This window comes from Periophthalmus magnuspinnatus, chromosome 21, assembly GCF_009829125.3.
Source record: "Periophthalmus magnuspinnatus isolate fPerMag1 chromosome 21, fPerMag1.2.pri, whole genome shotgun sequence".
Classification (NCBI taxonomy): Eukaryota; Metazoa; Chordata; class Actinopteri; order Gobiiformes; family Gobiidae; genus Periophthalmus; species Periophthalmus magnuspinnatus.
This window is the reverse complement of record NC_047146.1, coordinates 4,276,188-4,292,158: the sequence shown is the minus strand read 5'-3', so window position 1 is coordinate 4,292,158 and position 15,971 is coordinate 4,276,188. Positions and strand designations below refer to the sequence as shown.

General features: G+C 42.0%; 3 protein-coding genes across 3 annotated transcripts; 2 read left to right on the top strand and 1 right to left on the bottom strand.

Annotated features, from left to right (window-relative positions):
* Positions 1-1,248: 1,248 nt before the first annotated feature.
* Positions 1,249-2,830, bottom strand: LOC117389479 (trace amine-associated receptor 1-like). The gene is made up of 2 exons (XM_033987162.1): positions 2,664-2,830; positions 1,249-2,065 (listed from the first exon to the last, which is right to left on the bottom strand). Exons 1-2 carry the CDS (start codon positions 2,828-2,830, stop codon positions 1,249-1,251), a joined length of 984 nt encoding a protein of 327 aa, XP_033843053.1.
* Positions 2,831-8,506: 5,676 nt separating this feature from the next.
* LOC117389523 (trace amine-associated receptor 13c-like) lies at positions 8,507-10,523 on the top strand. Its single transcript, XM_033987206.1, has 2 exons — positions 8,507-8,679; positions 9,707-10,523. The coding sequence occupies exons 1-2, from the start codon at positions 8,507-8,509 to the stop codon at positions 10,521-10,523; spliced, it is 990 nt and encodes a 329-aa protein (XP_033843097.1).
* A 2,035-nt stretch (positions 10,524-12,558) lies between these two features.
* Positions 12,559-13,979, top strand: LOC117389478 (trace amine-associated receptor 4-like). Its single transcript, XM_033987161.2, has 2 exons — positions 12,559-12,728; positions 13,151-13,979. The coding sequence occupies exons 1-2, from the start codon at positions 12,559-12,561 to the stop codon at positions 13,962-13,964; spliced, it is 984 nt and encodes a 327-aa protein (XP_033843052.2). The 3' UTR covers positions 13,965-13,979.
* Positions 13,980-15,971: the final 1,992 nt, after the last annotated feature.

Genomic DNA, 15,971 nt, shown 5'->3' with positions numbered 1-15,971 from the left:
AATACTTGGATTACTTTAGCTTTAGAGTAAACTGGGAAAAAAACTACACTGATAAATTGTATTTGTTCCTGATCCTGCTTTAAATTCCTTCAGTAAATCCATGATGAGCAGGACTGAGTGTAAAGGGTTAGAAATGTACAATAAAACATCACGGGCAAATAAAGAGACTTAAAGCACAGTTTTTTCATGTTTTATTCCAGCATATTCTGTTTGTATGAGGGAAAATGGAAAGACTTTGCTGAAGCTTGAGGTTGAGCCTGTGATCATTTTATCAGAGGAACCAAATCCAAATCTTGACAGGGTCAAAAAAAGATAATCCCATTCTAACTTGTCAAAGACTTTGTCCAAGTCCAGGTGAAGAAGAATTTCAGCATATTGATTTTCTTTGTTTGGAGTATGAATAATATTTAATAATCTCCTCATATTACATTTTTATTATTTAAAAAAAGGGCAGGCTCATGTAGGACAGGCTCATGTAGGACATGCTCATGTAGGGCAGGCTCATGTAGGACAGGCTCACATAGGACAGGCTCACGTAGACCAGGCTGATGTGGGACAGGCTTATGTAGGACAGGCTCTTGTAGACCAGGCTCATGTAGGGCGGGCTTATGTAGGGCGGGCTCACATAGGACAGGCTCATGTAGACCAGGCTGATGTGGGACAGGCTCATGTAGGACAGGCTCATGTAGGACAGGCTCATGTAGGACAGGCTCAGGCTCCTCTAAATCTGAGGCCAAGGTTCTCGACTGATAAAAGTTGGTGCCGGAAGGAGGCCCTGGGAAAGACCCAGGACACGCTTGAGGGACTATGGTTCTCAGCTGGCCTAGGGTCCTGCCAGAGAAGTTGGAGGAAGTGTCTGGTGTGATGGAAGTCTGGGAGTCTTTGCTTTGGCTGCTGCCCCCCCCAATTTGGCCCCGGATAAACAAAAGAAGATGGATGGATAATATAATATGTAATACAATATAATATCATATAATTTTGGCCTATATATTTTCTTAGCACTCTGACATGTAGCACACTGGGACTTTTTTTTTTTTTTTTTTTTTTGTGCCAGAAATAGATAAGAACAAAATAAGAACAGGTTTTGTCCCCCTCTAAATACAATATGACTGGAGCTGATAGCTTCAGCTGATAAATGAACAGGCTAACACCCAAACATACTCAATATATAGAACTCTTAGACAGGACTTTTAGTTGATGTATAATTTCCATGTCATACATTTTACACACAGTGAAAACATTGTGACTTTATAGTACGTTGCTTTGTCTGGAGTCCGGCTGCAGAATCTGGAGCGTTACAATCCGTTTGATACACCTCCTAAACCACGAGTAGCTAAACGTGTAGATTAGAGGGTTGGCACATGAATTAAAATAGATGAGCCATAATTGTACCCCTCCGGATGAAGCCCCAATCTGGTTACTCTCCCCTGCCACTGAAAAGGCATAATATGGACATGAGCAAAAGAGAAAAACTGTCACAAGCACCCCCAGAGTTTTGGCTGCTTTTAGCTCGGATTTCTTTGCCATCGCCCCTGAACGCTGCAAAGCAATGGTGCCTATATGAGACCGAACGGCACGGGCTTGGGACACCGCCACAGAAAAAACTCTCAAATATAACACTGTGATGAGTGTAAACGGGATGATGAACGTGGCGACTATGTCCACAGTCCCTTCAGCGTGGTTCACTGCGAGCATGCACTCGCCAATGCAAGAATTATACACATCAGGCTGTTTAAACATGTCTCTTAGAATCCAGCTCGCGTGTACAATAGAAAATATCCAACACAGACCTATGCAGGCTTTTATCCGCGTTACAGTCACCTTTGCGGGGTAAGACAATGGGTCGCAGATGGCCACGTACCGGTCTATTGATATAAGCACCACGTTTCCCACAGAGGCGCTGACAGCCAGAAAACCAGAGAAGTAATAAACAACACAAGTAATATCACCGAGGAACCAGCAGCCTCTGTAATGGAAGATCTGACAGGGCATCTGGATTGAACCAACAAGGAAGTCTGAGAAGGCCAACGAGAGGAGGAGAAGGTTGGTACAGGTGTGAAGCTGCCTGGAAAATAAACAAGTAGTTGTTAACACAGGATCATGGTCAGTTTTTGAAAATGTTTATTTGCGGAAAACCTGGAAAACACATGGAGCATTAGATAGAAATTAGAAATATTATGTTACATTATGTTTTTGCCACATCTCCCCCTTTTGTTTTGTGGTATTATTGGGCAAGAGACTGTTACATCACAAAATATCTTGTCCCTAATTTCATGTTTTAAAAGAGCAACCATAAAGCACACAGCACCATTCAAATGCCAACACTTCTGTCCATACGTGTTCTCCATCTGTTCATTCAAAACAAGAACATCTTTTTTAATCTTTGTCTGAATATTCAAGGCAATCAGCCATAATGCAAAGTCCCATACATATGAAAACACAAACATAATGAGTGTGTTTGATTGATGTACATCATTGTGGACTGTGGAAAAGTTAAGCTATATCTTTAGTCAAAAAAGGGGGTCATGTGTTTGCAGATGCTAAAACGTCCTAGGAAAGTCCTGGAAAAAGATTTCAAGCAAAGTGTGGGAACGCTGTTAAAAGTATACACATTTTTGGATAGCATATTGAAAATACATATAAAAAAGTAGGTTTATTTGTGCCTGAAGTGGAAGATGGAGATGATGACCAGCAGGTTGAGGACCACAGTGAGGACAGTGATGGTGGACAGGACGCTGTAGATCAGTGTGGCTTGTGGCTCAGAGTGAAGGGTCTTCTTGCAGGAGTTGTTCAATGTTGGAAAGCAGAACTCCAATTCCAGAGTGTCCATTTTCACAACACTGACACGCCCCCAGTCTGAGAGAACTTTCAAACACTCTATATATTTAGAGTCTGACTCCCCACCCTGTCCATCTCCACTGGAAACTACTGCGTCATTTCTGAGGAATCAGTCTGCAGTTTACTGGACAGTGTGATGTCAGTGTGATGTTTGAAATAAACATGAGGAGCTCATTGTTTTTCATTTTCTAAACCACGTATTGACTTTGAATTTCTGGGGCTTTTTTTTTTTTAAGTGCTGTCTCATCCTAAGTAAATACTAAATGCTAAGTTTGGACAATTTACGAGTAAATAAGTTCTGTGCTCAGGTCTCTGCTCTGGCTCCTGTGGCTCAGAAAATAGACTTTAAAGCAGCTCTGTGTGAACAAGTCTCTGCATGGACCAGCACCAAAGAACATCTCCCACATGAGCCACATGAACCATCTCACATGAGGAGGACTTCAGGAATCGGCCTCTAGCTGTCGTCCCGGTTCAGTCCTGGTTTAGTCCTGATGTAGTTCTGGTTTATTCCTGCTGTAGTCTTGGTTTAGTCCTGGTCTAGTCCCGGTTTAGTCCTGGTTTAGTCCTGGTTTAGTCTTGGCCTCCTGCTGGTCCTAGAGTCAGGACTAAACATGGAGAATCAGCGTTTAAGTTTTCTGCATCTAAAACCTGGAACATTCTTCCTGAAAATGTGACACAGGCCTCAACTTTCACCATGTTTAAATCGAGGCTCAGATGGTTCTGTTTACCTGTGCATGTGACTGAAAGGGCTTTATTCTGCCTCTTCTCTTTTAACGTTACTTTTATGATGATTATTATGATTTGATTTGTCTGTATTGTGATTCCAATGTCTTTCTTTCTCTGTAAAGAACTTTGGATTACTTTGTGTACCAATTATGCTATCCAAATAAAGACTCGTCAGACTCATCATTTTGGTCTTAAAATGTGTGTATTAACCTGCTTTACATGATCCCCATTTTTTTATTTCACTATTGTCTCTGTAACTCAAGACATAAACATTATCCATCCATTTTCTTTCGCTTATCCGAGGCCGGGTTGTGAGGGCAGCAGTCTGAGTAGGGACTTCCAGATTTCCCTCAACCCAGACATGTCCTCCACCTCCTCTGGTGGGACCTCAAGACCTTCCCTGGCCAGCCAAGAGACATAGTCCCTCCAGCGTGTCTTGGGTCTTCCTCCCAGTGCAACATTCCCAGAACCTCTCCCTAGGGATGCGTCCAGTGGGCATCCTGAACAGATGCCCGAGCCACCTCAGATGGCTCCTCCCAACATCTCTACTCCAAGCTCAGTTAAGATCCTGTGGTTCTCGAACCGGACCCCCTCTGGCCCCTGGCTGCACCAGAAATTCTGACCATAAATACAATGAACAAAACTGGTGACAAAGGGCAGCCCTGGCGGATTCCAACATGCACCAGGAACAGGTCTGACTTACAGCGACCGGACAGCTCTTACCAAAGGGCCCCGGACCCCATACTCCCGGAGGATCCCCAAAGGACACCACCTTCTTCAGATCCACAAAGCACATGTGGACTGGTTGGGTAAATTCCGATGAACCCTCGAGGACCCGGAGGAGCATATACAGCTGATCCAGTAGTTCCGCAACCCGTTGAAAACCGCACTGCTTTCAACTATCAGTCGAATTCTCCTTTCCAATAATAGACTTTACCAGGAAGCCTGAGGAGTGTGATTTCCCTGTAATTGGAATGCACCCTCCGGTCCCCCTTCTTATACAGAGGGACCACAGTCCACAGGCACTGTCCTCCAATGTCGCAGAGAAGTGTCAGCCAAGATAGTCCCACAACATCCAGAGACTTAAGGTACTCGGGACGGATTCACCGAGAATCAAGGAGCTTGCCAACCATCTCAGTGACTCCAGCCAGGGTGATGGACGAGTCCGCCTCAGGGTCCCCAGTTTTTGCTTCTTCCTCGCAAGTATTCCACCGTGCCACAACATCCCCAGTCAAGGTCAGCAGCTCTCCGCCCTCATTGTAAACAATGTTGATGAAGCACTGAGGCGTCGGGTGGTTTGACAGAATCTCTTTGAGGCCATCTGTGTCGTAAAGGCAGGCAGAACGGACCAAACAGTGCAAGACTCGGGCAAGATTTACAGTGTTTATTTACAATTTGTGAATTAAACTCAGGAGGAGCCAGGAGCTCATCCCAGCTCTGGCTCCGGCAGGTGGGGGAGGGAAGGAACAAGGTAGGAGGCAAAACAAGGACAGGAGCAGTACGGATCGTGACAATCTGATAATCCTCCTCCAACAAGAACATTAAAAACAGACAAATCAGGCACCTTCTTTCCCGAGGTCACTCCTGTTAGCGTTAGCAACATGTTTGATTGAGTCTCGCTCCGGATTAGCTCTTTGGTTGTTATGATACTTGCGGTCGGAATTCCTAAAGGTAATTTTCAGTTCGTCTAATGTTAAGCCAGTGGAAATTTTAAGATGCTAAACTTCATTCACTCAAACATTTTCTGACACATAGAGTGATATATTTACCATCAGTGACCCAGCAGCTTCGTTCTGTTCCACTGCTCGTTTTTAAAGTTGTTTTGACTAATGCATCTCTATGGATTTGTTTCACTGCTGCTACAAAAATGGCAGATCTTGACAGTGGGGTTTGCTTTTAGACAATTGATTCGAGCTCTCTAAGCTGAATTCTTCTGAATTGTGTTTTCAGGTGGTTTCCGTGGTAATGAGGTCTCGTCAGCAGAGGGTCTGAGTCTGTGGGGATTATCTTCATTCCTTACCTCATTCTTCATATTTGTGGTGTTTCTATATAACTTTCTAGGATGGTTTAAGGGGGCCATTGTGCAATATAATAATAATAATAGTCTTTATACTTTACTTTGTTCACTAGTAATAGTTCAGAGAACATAAAGACCTTCTAAAGATGTGATAGTGTCTTAGCTACTGAAAAAAGACAATTGTACCAAACTACAATTGTAAATGTTTGCTTATGTTCACGAGAATGGGTGTTATATTTTTATTTAGTGGATAGTGACACAATAATGTAAGTCCTGTCTATGCATCCATTATTAACCTCCACGGCTGTTTTGGTGATTTGAATAAAGCTGTTGATAAAGTGTGTATGTCACTTTCTTTCAAACTATATCAAACTTTGGCCAAAGTTGATAGGGACAAGTTAAATGACGCTATTAGCACCTTTAATTTGTCTTGTGGCACAGCAGAGCTGTGGGAGTGTACCTGTGTGTACTGCTGTGGGAGTGTACCTGTGTGTACTGCTGTGGGAGTGTACCTGTGTGTACTGCTGTGGGAGTGTACTTGTGTGTACTGCTGTGGGAGTGTACCTGTGTGTACTGCTGTGGGAGTGTACCTGTGTGTACTGCTGTGGGAGTGTACCTGTGTGTACTGCTGTGGGAGTGTACTTGTGTGTACTGCTGTGGGAGTGTACCTGTGTGTACTGCTGTGGGAGTGTACCTGTGTGTACTGCTGTGGGAGTGTACCTGTGTGTACTGCTGTGGGAGTGTACCTGTGTGTACTGCTGTGGGAGTGTACCTGTGTGTACTGCTATGGGAGCGCATATTCACACCTGGTTAATCAGAGGTGTGAAAAACAACATGCCATGTGCTAGATCAACATCACAGCTCTGCATAACAATATATTTAAAGACATTATTTCTGAGGCCTAAAGACTGTTACTCCTTGTCCTCATTCAAAGTCCTTCTTCCACAAAGATCCTCACAGACTTCAGGGTTTGTGCTGTGGTACTATGTCTTCTCTACCTGGTTTTAGTCTTGGCTTCAGAAAAAGTTCCAAATGCACAAAACCTTTACAGCTTTACTTAATCAGGTGATCTGCTGAACAAAGGAACCTAAATGGAACTGGTAAAGACAATGTATTTTATTTCCTACATTACATAGTTTTTTTTTCCACATGGTTGTTTCCAGTCATTGGGATGAAAACAAAATGAAGATTTGAATTAATAATATACAGTGAAAAACATGTACAAACCTAATACGTAGCAAAGACTTGACAGACTCACATGAGCCCCTTTTAAAAAAAAAACAAAACCAGACCATAGCATTAAACTTCTTAAGTATTGTTTCCCAAAGTGGGGGTCACGTGACACTCAGCCCGGGGCCGCAAAAGGATTTGAAAACATATATTAAAAACATATAATAATGCATTTGATTAGAAAATAATAATAATAAATTAAAAAAATAGTGTATACCAAAATCAGGCCAAATAACACAATGATTACTACAGTTAATACAAAAACTTAAATGTTTTACTCATAGACTGTATATAGAAATGGACATAGCTACCCAGCTAGCTGTGGCGGTCCAAATAGGAGGTGATCATGGGCGTGTTCTGGCTCCTCTTTCTGTAACCTCCAGCCTCGATGAGCTTCATTTGGAGCTGAACGCTGTGGGTGACGTCACACTCACTTCACTTCTTTATAGATTCTATTATTTTATCTCATTAAATGATGATGATTAATTTCATTCTAAGGCTCATGGTCATTTTTACACCAATCGTACATCCTCAAAGTTACGTGGTAATTTGGTGCAGAATTAATTCAGACCTCATCTCAAAAGCATGACCTTTTGCGTGAGGTCGTTTTCACAGCGTGGGCCGACCTCAGAGGCACAAGATTCAGGAGACGTTTCCACATCAGTACGAGACCCAGAGACATGGACATTTAAAGCAAGGCAAGTTTATTTGTATAGTATAATTCAAAGTAATTTAAAGTGCTTTACAGAATAAGAAAGACATTAAAATTACAATACAACAAACCAAATAATTATAAATAATCATCATAAAAGTAACGTTAAAAGAAAAGAGGCAGAATAAAACCCTTTCACCCTTTGAGCCTGGATTTAAACATTGTCAAAGTAAAGCCCCGTCTCACGTCTTCAGGAAGACTGTTCCAGGTTTTAGCTGCACAAAACTCAAACGCTGATTCCCTGTGTTTAGTCCTGGCTCTGGGACCAGCAGGAGGCCGGGACTAAACCAGGACTAAACCAGGACTAAACCAGGACTAAACCAGGACTAAACCAAGAGGCCAGCCCCTGAAGTCCTGCGAGATAGTTCATATGGCAATAACATGTGGGAGATGTACTTTGTAAACTCGACGCATTGTGTTAGTGTTGTCCACATCTGTCCATGCTTCCACTGTAGGGAGTATTATACCTCTGATGATGCTGGTCAGACAGAGCAAAGAAAAACCAACAAGGAGCCAGCTGGAGGTGTCCTTGGTGAAGTGACGTAAAATACCTCATCACATGTTCATGGTGAAACTTCGGATTAGCAGGCAAACATCTTCAGGCTTCCACGTTTATTAGATCTTAATAATCTCACTGGAATGATCTGATCAGAGTGTTATTGGACTCTCAAAATATCGTGGGACAATATAGAGATTAGGTTCTTCTCTCTAAAAGTAAGTTGAAGGGAAACTATACTTAACGGCTTAAAAAAGAAGGATTGACAATCAGCTTCGTTCTCATAATGTTGTTTGTTTCTTGTTGCGATGTAAATGTCACAAACGCATCAACATCTTAAAGTATCATTGACCACAGCAGTTCCCCGTGGACCTCATTTAGCCGGCGCACACGCTAGCTGACGTCAGAGGAGCACGCATATAAGCCGGTGTAAGTGGACATTTCTTCTCTAGAGCTCCGGAGTTCCGTCTCTCGTCTGTATCTCACCATGTCGGGCTCCCTGGACCAAGACGTCTTCTGCTACCCCCATCTGAACTCCTCGTGCAGAAAGCCCACACACCCGTACGTGGAGGCCATGCTCATATATGTGCTGCTGTCCTGCGTCTCCCTCATCACGGTGGCTCTCAACCTGCTCGTCATCATCTCCATCGCTCATTTCAGGTTAACCCCAGACTCTGTTGTAAATGTGAAGTAACAGCTTTTGATGTCGTCGTTCCAAACAGGGCAAACAGGAGTGGTTTTGTTGCACTTCTGGTTTTATTTGCAGACTTGACCCATCTCCGTGTGAACATGTAAAACACTAAACTCATATTCTCACTGTCATATTAATGTGTTCTCAGGCTAGTGGCTCATATGTTTATGTAAGAATATTATTACAAATGTACGGCACTATTTCTGTTTTCTTTTGCTTGTTTAGTCACTGATTTGTGAAGGAACATGTTTGTGACCAGTGGTGGATGGTAATGAAGTACAAGTTGTAAAGTACTGTACTGAAGTAGAATTTGTAAGTATCTGTACTTTACATGAGTATATTTTACAATGGATACTTTTTACTTTTACTTCACTACATTTTTGAACAGTACGGTAAAGTAAAAAGTACTTTTAATATGATTTGAGTGGTTATTTTTACCATGTTTGACTAAAGGTTTAGAGTTCAAGCTTCGGCTTTGAACAAACAAAATAAATACACAAAATTCATGAGAAAAAAACAAAACAGAAATTGATTTGTTATGATTCAATGACCTAAATATGTATCATTTTGAATCAATGTCATTACAACTAACAAGACATGTGTGAAATACTTTTACTTTTTAGTCTTAAACTACTATTTATAAATGAGTACTTAAATATTTTTTACTTAAGTAGATTTTTTGTCTCTCTATCTGTACTTTTACTTCAGTAACAAAGTACTGATGTGATTCATAATAAGTCAAAATGGCTTGGACCAAACTGTTTTTTTATTTTAATATCTGAAAGGAGCCGGTTTTATACGTTTAGTAATGCAAAAGAAACATTGCGTTCTGAATTTGTTTTATAAAAGTGCTGCTAAATCCATACATAGGACTATAACTCGGCTTTCTGATGCTTTCTGACGTTCCCTATGTTCTAAGTTTCTATCACTGACTTGCGTTTTAAAACTAAACGTCTGCGATGTGTTCGGGAGGTTAACCGTGCGCTTTCTCTGCAGGCAGCTCCACACTCGCACCAACCTCCTCCTCCTCTCCCTGGCTGTCTCGGATCTCTTAGTGGGCCTGGTCTTAATGCCCGTTGAGATCATTTACATCGAAAGCTGCTGGAATCTCGGCGACATCGTTTGCAGCTCCTATTACCTCATCAATTACATCATCACGTCCGCCTCCGTGGCCAACATGGTGCTTATATCAGTCGACCGATACATCGCCATATGTGACCCTTTAAACTACCACACTAAAGTCACGATGAAAAGGACAAAGTCATGTATTTTACTGTGTTGGCTTCTGTCCGTCGTTTACAGAATGGTCATAATGCACGATCAGCTGAAACACCCAGGTATGTCCAACACTTGCGCTGGAGAATGTGTGGTCATAATTCATTTCATATCTGGTGCAATAGATCTCGTGTGCACATTTGTCATTCCCATCCTCATCATAATCGTCTTATATTTGAGGGTTTTTGTGGTGGCCGTGTCCCAAGCTCGTGCCACGCGCTCCCATATTTTATCCGCAAACATGCCGCAGATGGGGAACGTGACCGCAAAGAAAAAAGAGCTTAAAGCGGCTGGGACTTTAGGCATAGTTGTGGTTGTTTTTTTGGTCTGTTTCTGTCCCTACTACGTCCCCAGTCTGTTGGGCGAGGACACTGCAGTAGATGCTTCCTCAGTGGACATTGAGATATGGCTGGCGCATTTTAATTCATGTCTGAACCCTGTCATCTATGCCTTTTTCTACCCGTGGTTTAGGAAGTCAATCAAACTCATTCTGACAATGCAGATAGTCAAACCTGGATCTAGAGACTGGAAAATGTAAAGAGTGAATCTGTCATTTTAGACACAAACGAACTAAGAGTTTCATTATGTTGTTTATTTATTGCAGTTATTGATTTTTAACAATATTGATGATTTAGAATAGTTTATGTGGTTTAAATCTGCTCTCGGGTTTTTGTGTCAGTGGTATAAATGCGTTTCTATATTATCGTTTATCGTCTATATTTACTTCAGCGATATGTCGAAGTTTAAAATGTGTTATCGCGACAGGCTTAGGCACAACATGGTAGGGTGTAAGGCATTTCACAGTATCATTTATTATCATCGTTTGTCTTTAAAAGATGGTTTTGTTATAGACGTCTAAGAACACGTACAATGCTTCATAAATTATAAGTATTACATGAGTATATTATATAAGTATATTACTTTGTGCCGATGGTTTTACTCCAGTCAAGTCACAGTTTATGAAGATGGAAGAAACACTTTTTTTTGACAGTTCAAACCATAGACTGTGTAAGGAGGTGACTGAGTGAGTGTGACGTCACCCACAGCGTTCAGCTCGAGTCACATGAAGCTCATCAGGGCTGGCACTTATAAGGAAGGAGCTGGATTTATCTGCTGTTAATGTTCTTTAAGTTCAGACGCACATTTAAGATATATAATGTATTCTGTGTTTACACTTTTGCTAAACTGCATAACAAAGTTTCTAATAAAATCTTCAATATATATTTTGGTGTCATTACTTTTTTATTGTCAGCTGAAGTAGTAAAAACATCGACCCTTTGATCAGCAGACATGAGTTTAAGAAAAAGCGTTGAACTGCTGCCGTTAAACAGGGGTTCAAGGTCCAGGTGGGACTAGAGACGAGGCCCAAGATACAATATGTGAACATTTGTTTGCCAATGACTCGTCACTCCCATGCTCCTATTTTATTTGTGTTTTGGCAAAAGTTCAATTTGCAGAACATAATTTTCTGAGCCAGAAATCTAGCAGGCCAGTCCTTAAGTGCACAAAACATAGACTGTATATATAAATGGACATAGCCAACCTGTCTGTAAATCAAGATATGAACATTAAGGACAGACAAATCAGGCGCCTTCATTCCCTGAGGTTGCTCCTGCTCCCTGCTAAACCAGTGGTGTGGGCGGGAAGGGGCGTTACCTTCAACAGCCTCGCTCCAGATTGGCTCTTTGGTTGCTATGATACTCAAAATGAACCGCTATAACTGCTCTAGCCTCGATGAGCTTCATTTGTCTGGAGCTGCTGTCGGTGACTCACTTAGTCCACGTCTTTATACAGTCTATGGTACAAATTCTACACCGTAGGCTTGGGTTCGGCACAGTCCACTTCAAACATGTTGTGTGCTCTAAACCAGCACGGTACATGGTAAATGGTAAATGGACATGTTTTTCTGTTGCATTCTTCCACGTTCTAGTCCAGGGGTGTCAAACACATTTTCACTGAGGGCCACATCAGCAAAATGACTGCTCTCAATGGGCCAGATCCAAAATAAATCCAACTACTTTTTTTTTTACTTGTTAATTAACTGTTTTTGTGTTTGTTATTTATTCAAGTTACAAATATTGCATATGAATTTGCTTAGATGTAAAATATGCCTGTGTAACTGTGTATGTCCTGGAAAAATGACATTTTAAGACCATCACACCTTTGAGTTTACCCTGTCGAGGGCCACATGAAATGATGTGGAGGGCCACATTTGACCCGTGGGCCTCGAGTTTGACACATGTGCTCTAGACTCTCAAGGCACTTTACATCGAGGAACCGCTCACACATTCACACACCAGTGTACACACACACTGGAATCACACCGCCAACCTGTGGGTCAGTGGATGTGACCGCTCTACCGATGATGTTTATGTCTAGAGCCTTCAGCGGACAAACACTCTACCAACTGAGCCGCTCTCTCATTTATGAAGTTAAGTTGTAGAAGTTCTAGCGCAGACGTCTGAGATGGTTGAATGTGACGTACAGGTTTTTGCCTTTGAGAGTGGGCGGAGAGACACCTCACTGCTACAAAAAAACGCTTTGCCCGTGTGATGACTTCAGAACATCAGACCATGGAAGCACCGAACGAGGCCGCGCTGTGTTTCCCAACGATCAACAACTCTTGCCGAAGGAGCCCACGCCCAGAGCTGGAGAGCACCGTCATCTACATCGTGTTATCTGCCATCACGGCCATGACTGTGGTCCTCAACCTGCTCGTCATCATCTCCATCTCACACTTCAGGCACAAATAACTGCTCACTTACGTTACATAGCATAGCACTATAGAAACGGTGAATGTTTGTATTTCGTTTGCAGAATGCAGCAGGTAAACAGACGTTAACCAGGACGAAACATGTGTGTATGTGCAGGTATTTATCACACTGAGGGGACTAAAATCTATATACATCATGAATTTGTGTTTTAATAGAAGTGATTATGATTAAGGTTTAGGATCAGTCTCCAGGGAACGAATGGAAGTCAATGTAATATCCCCCAAAAATCATGGAAACCCAGTGTGTGTAAGTGTGAGAGACTGAGTCAGACAGAGTTTTTTTCATTTATTTATTCATTTAGAAGAGATCCATCACACTAACCTTAAGATAAATGTTTTGGATGTTATTAAAACAGCTTTTCATATAAAACTGTATTTCTTTCATTTTCCAGGCAGCTCCACACCAGCACTAACCTCCTCCTCCTCTCTCTGGCCGTGACAGACTTCCTCGTTGGCTCAATCCAGATGCCCTTCCAGATCTTCTACTTTGGGGGCTGCTGGCTGCTCGGTGACCTCTCGTGCGTCGTCTGTTTCGTCAGCGGATACCTGGTGATCGGCGTCTCGTGCGGGAATATGATTCTTTTATCGGCCGATCGGTACATAGCCGTTTGCGACCCCTTACTGTACCACTCTAAAGTGACTATCAGACGTGTTCAAGCCTGCGTTTGTATCTGCTGGATTTCTGTTATTGTTCACGTCAGTTGGATCATGAGGGATTTTGTCAAACAGCCGGGCGTCTTTAACACGTGCGTTGGCGAGTGTGTGTTTGTGTTAGTACACCCAGAAGAAGGAATTGCTGACATAGTGATCAGTTTGGTGAGCCCTTTCACGATCATCACGGTGCTGTATTTGAAAGTGTTTACCGTTGCAGTGTCGCAGGCCCGTGCCCTGAGATCTCAAATCACCTCTCTGGGTCTGCAGCCTTCAGGGGCAAAGAAAATGGAGCTAAAAGCAGCCAAAACATTAGGGGTTCTGCTCATCGTTTTTATCATCTGTTGTAGTCCATATTATGCATTTACTCTCTCGGCTGAGACCCCTCACCTAGACCCTTTGTCTGGAGTTGTTGAGGTTTGGCTCATCTGCTTCAACTCCTGTATAAACCCCATAATCTACGCTTTTAGTTACCCCTGGTTTAGAAAGTCTATTAAACATATCGTAACACTTCAGATTTTCAAGCCCAACTCCAGGAATAGCAGGATACTTTAAGAATTATAAAATAAAATGTATATGTAAATGTGAAATAAATGTATTAAACCTAAAAAACAAGCCTGCACACTATGTTCTTATTTTAATTTGAAATGTTTCTGTATATAGTCGCTCCATAGACGCCCTCTGGATGTCCAAGCTGGATTTCTAGGCTCATTCACTTTTATAATAGTGTTGTTTTGAGTAACACTTTTTTAATGTATATTTCTGTGTGGGAGAAAGTTTATACATGAAATGCTGTTTTATGAATAAGACGAACAGAAAGGCCTCACATTTAGAAGCTACATCTGTCCCAGCGCACACCGAGGAGACAGTGGCTCAGTTGGTAGAGTGTTTGTTCACTGATCTGAAGGTTGGTGGTCTGAATCCTGCTCTTGACATAAACATCATTGGTTAAGGTCAGATCCACTGACCCACAGGTTGGTGGTGCGATTCCAGCTCCCACAGATGAATGCTGTTGTGTCCTTGGAGAGTGATTCCTTGATGTAAAGTGTGAGGGCTGAGTGTCTTGAAGACGGAAAAGTGTTATATAAAAATGTGATTTACCAATTACCTAGTTTAGTTTAGTCTTTATTTAAGGGACCATGTACAGAGACATTAAGCATAAAACAGATGTTCTGCTCCAGATTATAGCTAAGTAGCTAATTTCCATCTGCAGTCCCTGGTTTACAGAGAAAAAATACAGTAGTCACCTGGTCCTTGGCAAAAGGCAGAACCTGCAGTCCTCAAACCTCAAAGATCATCAAAGATCATCAAGAATCAAAAACAGCTCTGACCGACTGTAGCCACTAAGGCCCTTTACTCTTTTGACTTTATTTCGATGGCTGCTCGTTTTCCTGGGTCCTGGGGCTTCTCATAATGGACCAGTGTGGATTGGATTTGTGATGTGCAGCAACACCTTCAGTTGTATCAGTTTGAATGTGATGTGGTGAGAGGTCAAAGGTCACGTTTCAAACTGAAGACCAGAGCACCAGGGCACATTTAGAAAACATATTGTGCAAAGGCCACATTTATGAGCATTTAACCAGAAAATGGTTAATATCATTATCATAATATTATGTGTTTGCTCAAAGTTGTATTTTGATTCATGCATTAATAATTATCAATAAATTACTATTATTATTATTATTATTAATAATAATAAAAGCCAACCACAAGTGTGAAGCACGGCCCTCACGGGCCTCACTCGGCCGACCCGGCGCTCCTGTGGGAGGCGCTGACGTGCTGCTTGCCTCTGTTTTATTGGGGCTGTGGGCTGCACTTGTCGTCAAACTCAGCCAAAAGAAGAATCACTGTGCTAAATTTCACATTCTTCATTGAAGGTAATAACTCAATATAAAACTTTGAAATGTACAGAAATTAGGACATTTTCCCATTAGGATAACATGGGCTGTTTTACGCATCGCCATGGCAACCCAGTGAGAAATATGACACGGTTCCAATTGACTTTTTTGATGAGGATGACATGAAGAGTCATTGTGCCAATTTTCACAATTTTCCATGAAACTAATATGTTTCTGATGAATGGGAAAATGTGGGAGCATTCCCATTAAAATGTGATGTGACCGAAAATGCTCAAATTGCATTTTGGAATTTTCAATCCAAGATGGCTGACATCTGGTGTGTCAGGGGGCATGGCCATAATATGATGAATGCGTGTACCAAATTTCGTGGCTCTACGGCACATGTGTCAAACTCAAGGCCCAGGGGCCAAATGCGGCCCACCACGTCATTTTATGTGGCCCGCAAGAAGATATTTTAAAATGACAGCCATGCCTTTTAATTTAAGTCTATACTGTAATGTGTGCACTGAAAATAAACTAATGAGATTTTCCCAGCAAGTGGAGCTGAGAAATATTTGCAAATAATCATCACAAAATGTTCATGAAGAGGAAAATTGTCGGCGTGGAAGGAAGTTGGGAGGAAAAAAGGTGAAGGTGAATATAAGTTTGTGGTTTGAGGAGAAAAACCTGTATGTTTTTTGTGTTATGAGGCGGGGTCAGTACA

What these genes read in the sequence shown, in the direction of transcription:
- LOC117389523 (XM_033987206.1), top strand. Translation starts at nt 8,507, where the DNA reads ATGTCGGGCTCCCTGGACCAAGACGTCTTCTGCTACCCCCATCTGAAC. An exon ending in ATCTCCATCGCTCATTTCAG is followed by an intron (nt 8,680 to 9,706) that starts GTTAACCCCAGA and finishes CTTTCTCTGCAG; the next exon opens with GCAGCTCCACACTCGCACCA.
- LOC117389478 (XM_033987161.2), top strand. Translation starts at nt 12,559, where the DNA reads ATGGAAGCACCGAACGAGGCCGCGCTGTGTTTCCCAACGATCAACAAC. An exon ending in ATCTCCATCTCACACTTCAG is followed by an intron (nt 12,729 to 13,150) that starts GCACAAATAACT and finishes TTCATTTTCCAG; the next exon opens with GCAGCTCCACACCAGCACTA.
- LOC117389479 (XM_033987162.1), bottom strand. Translation starts at nt 2,830, where the DNA reads ATGGACACTCTGGAATTGGAGTTCTGCTTTCCAACATTGAACAACTCC. An exon ending in ATCTCCATCTTCCACTTCAG is followed by an intron (nt 2,066 to 2,663) that starts GCACAAATAAAC and finishes TTTATTTTCCAG; the next exon opens with GCAGCTTCACACCTGTACCA.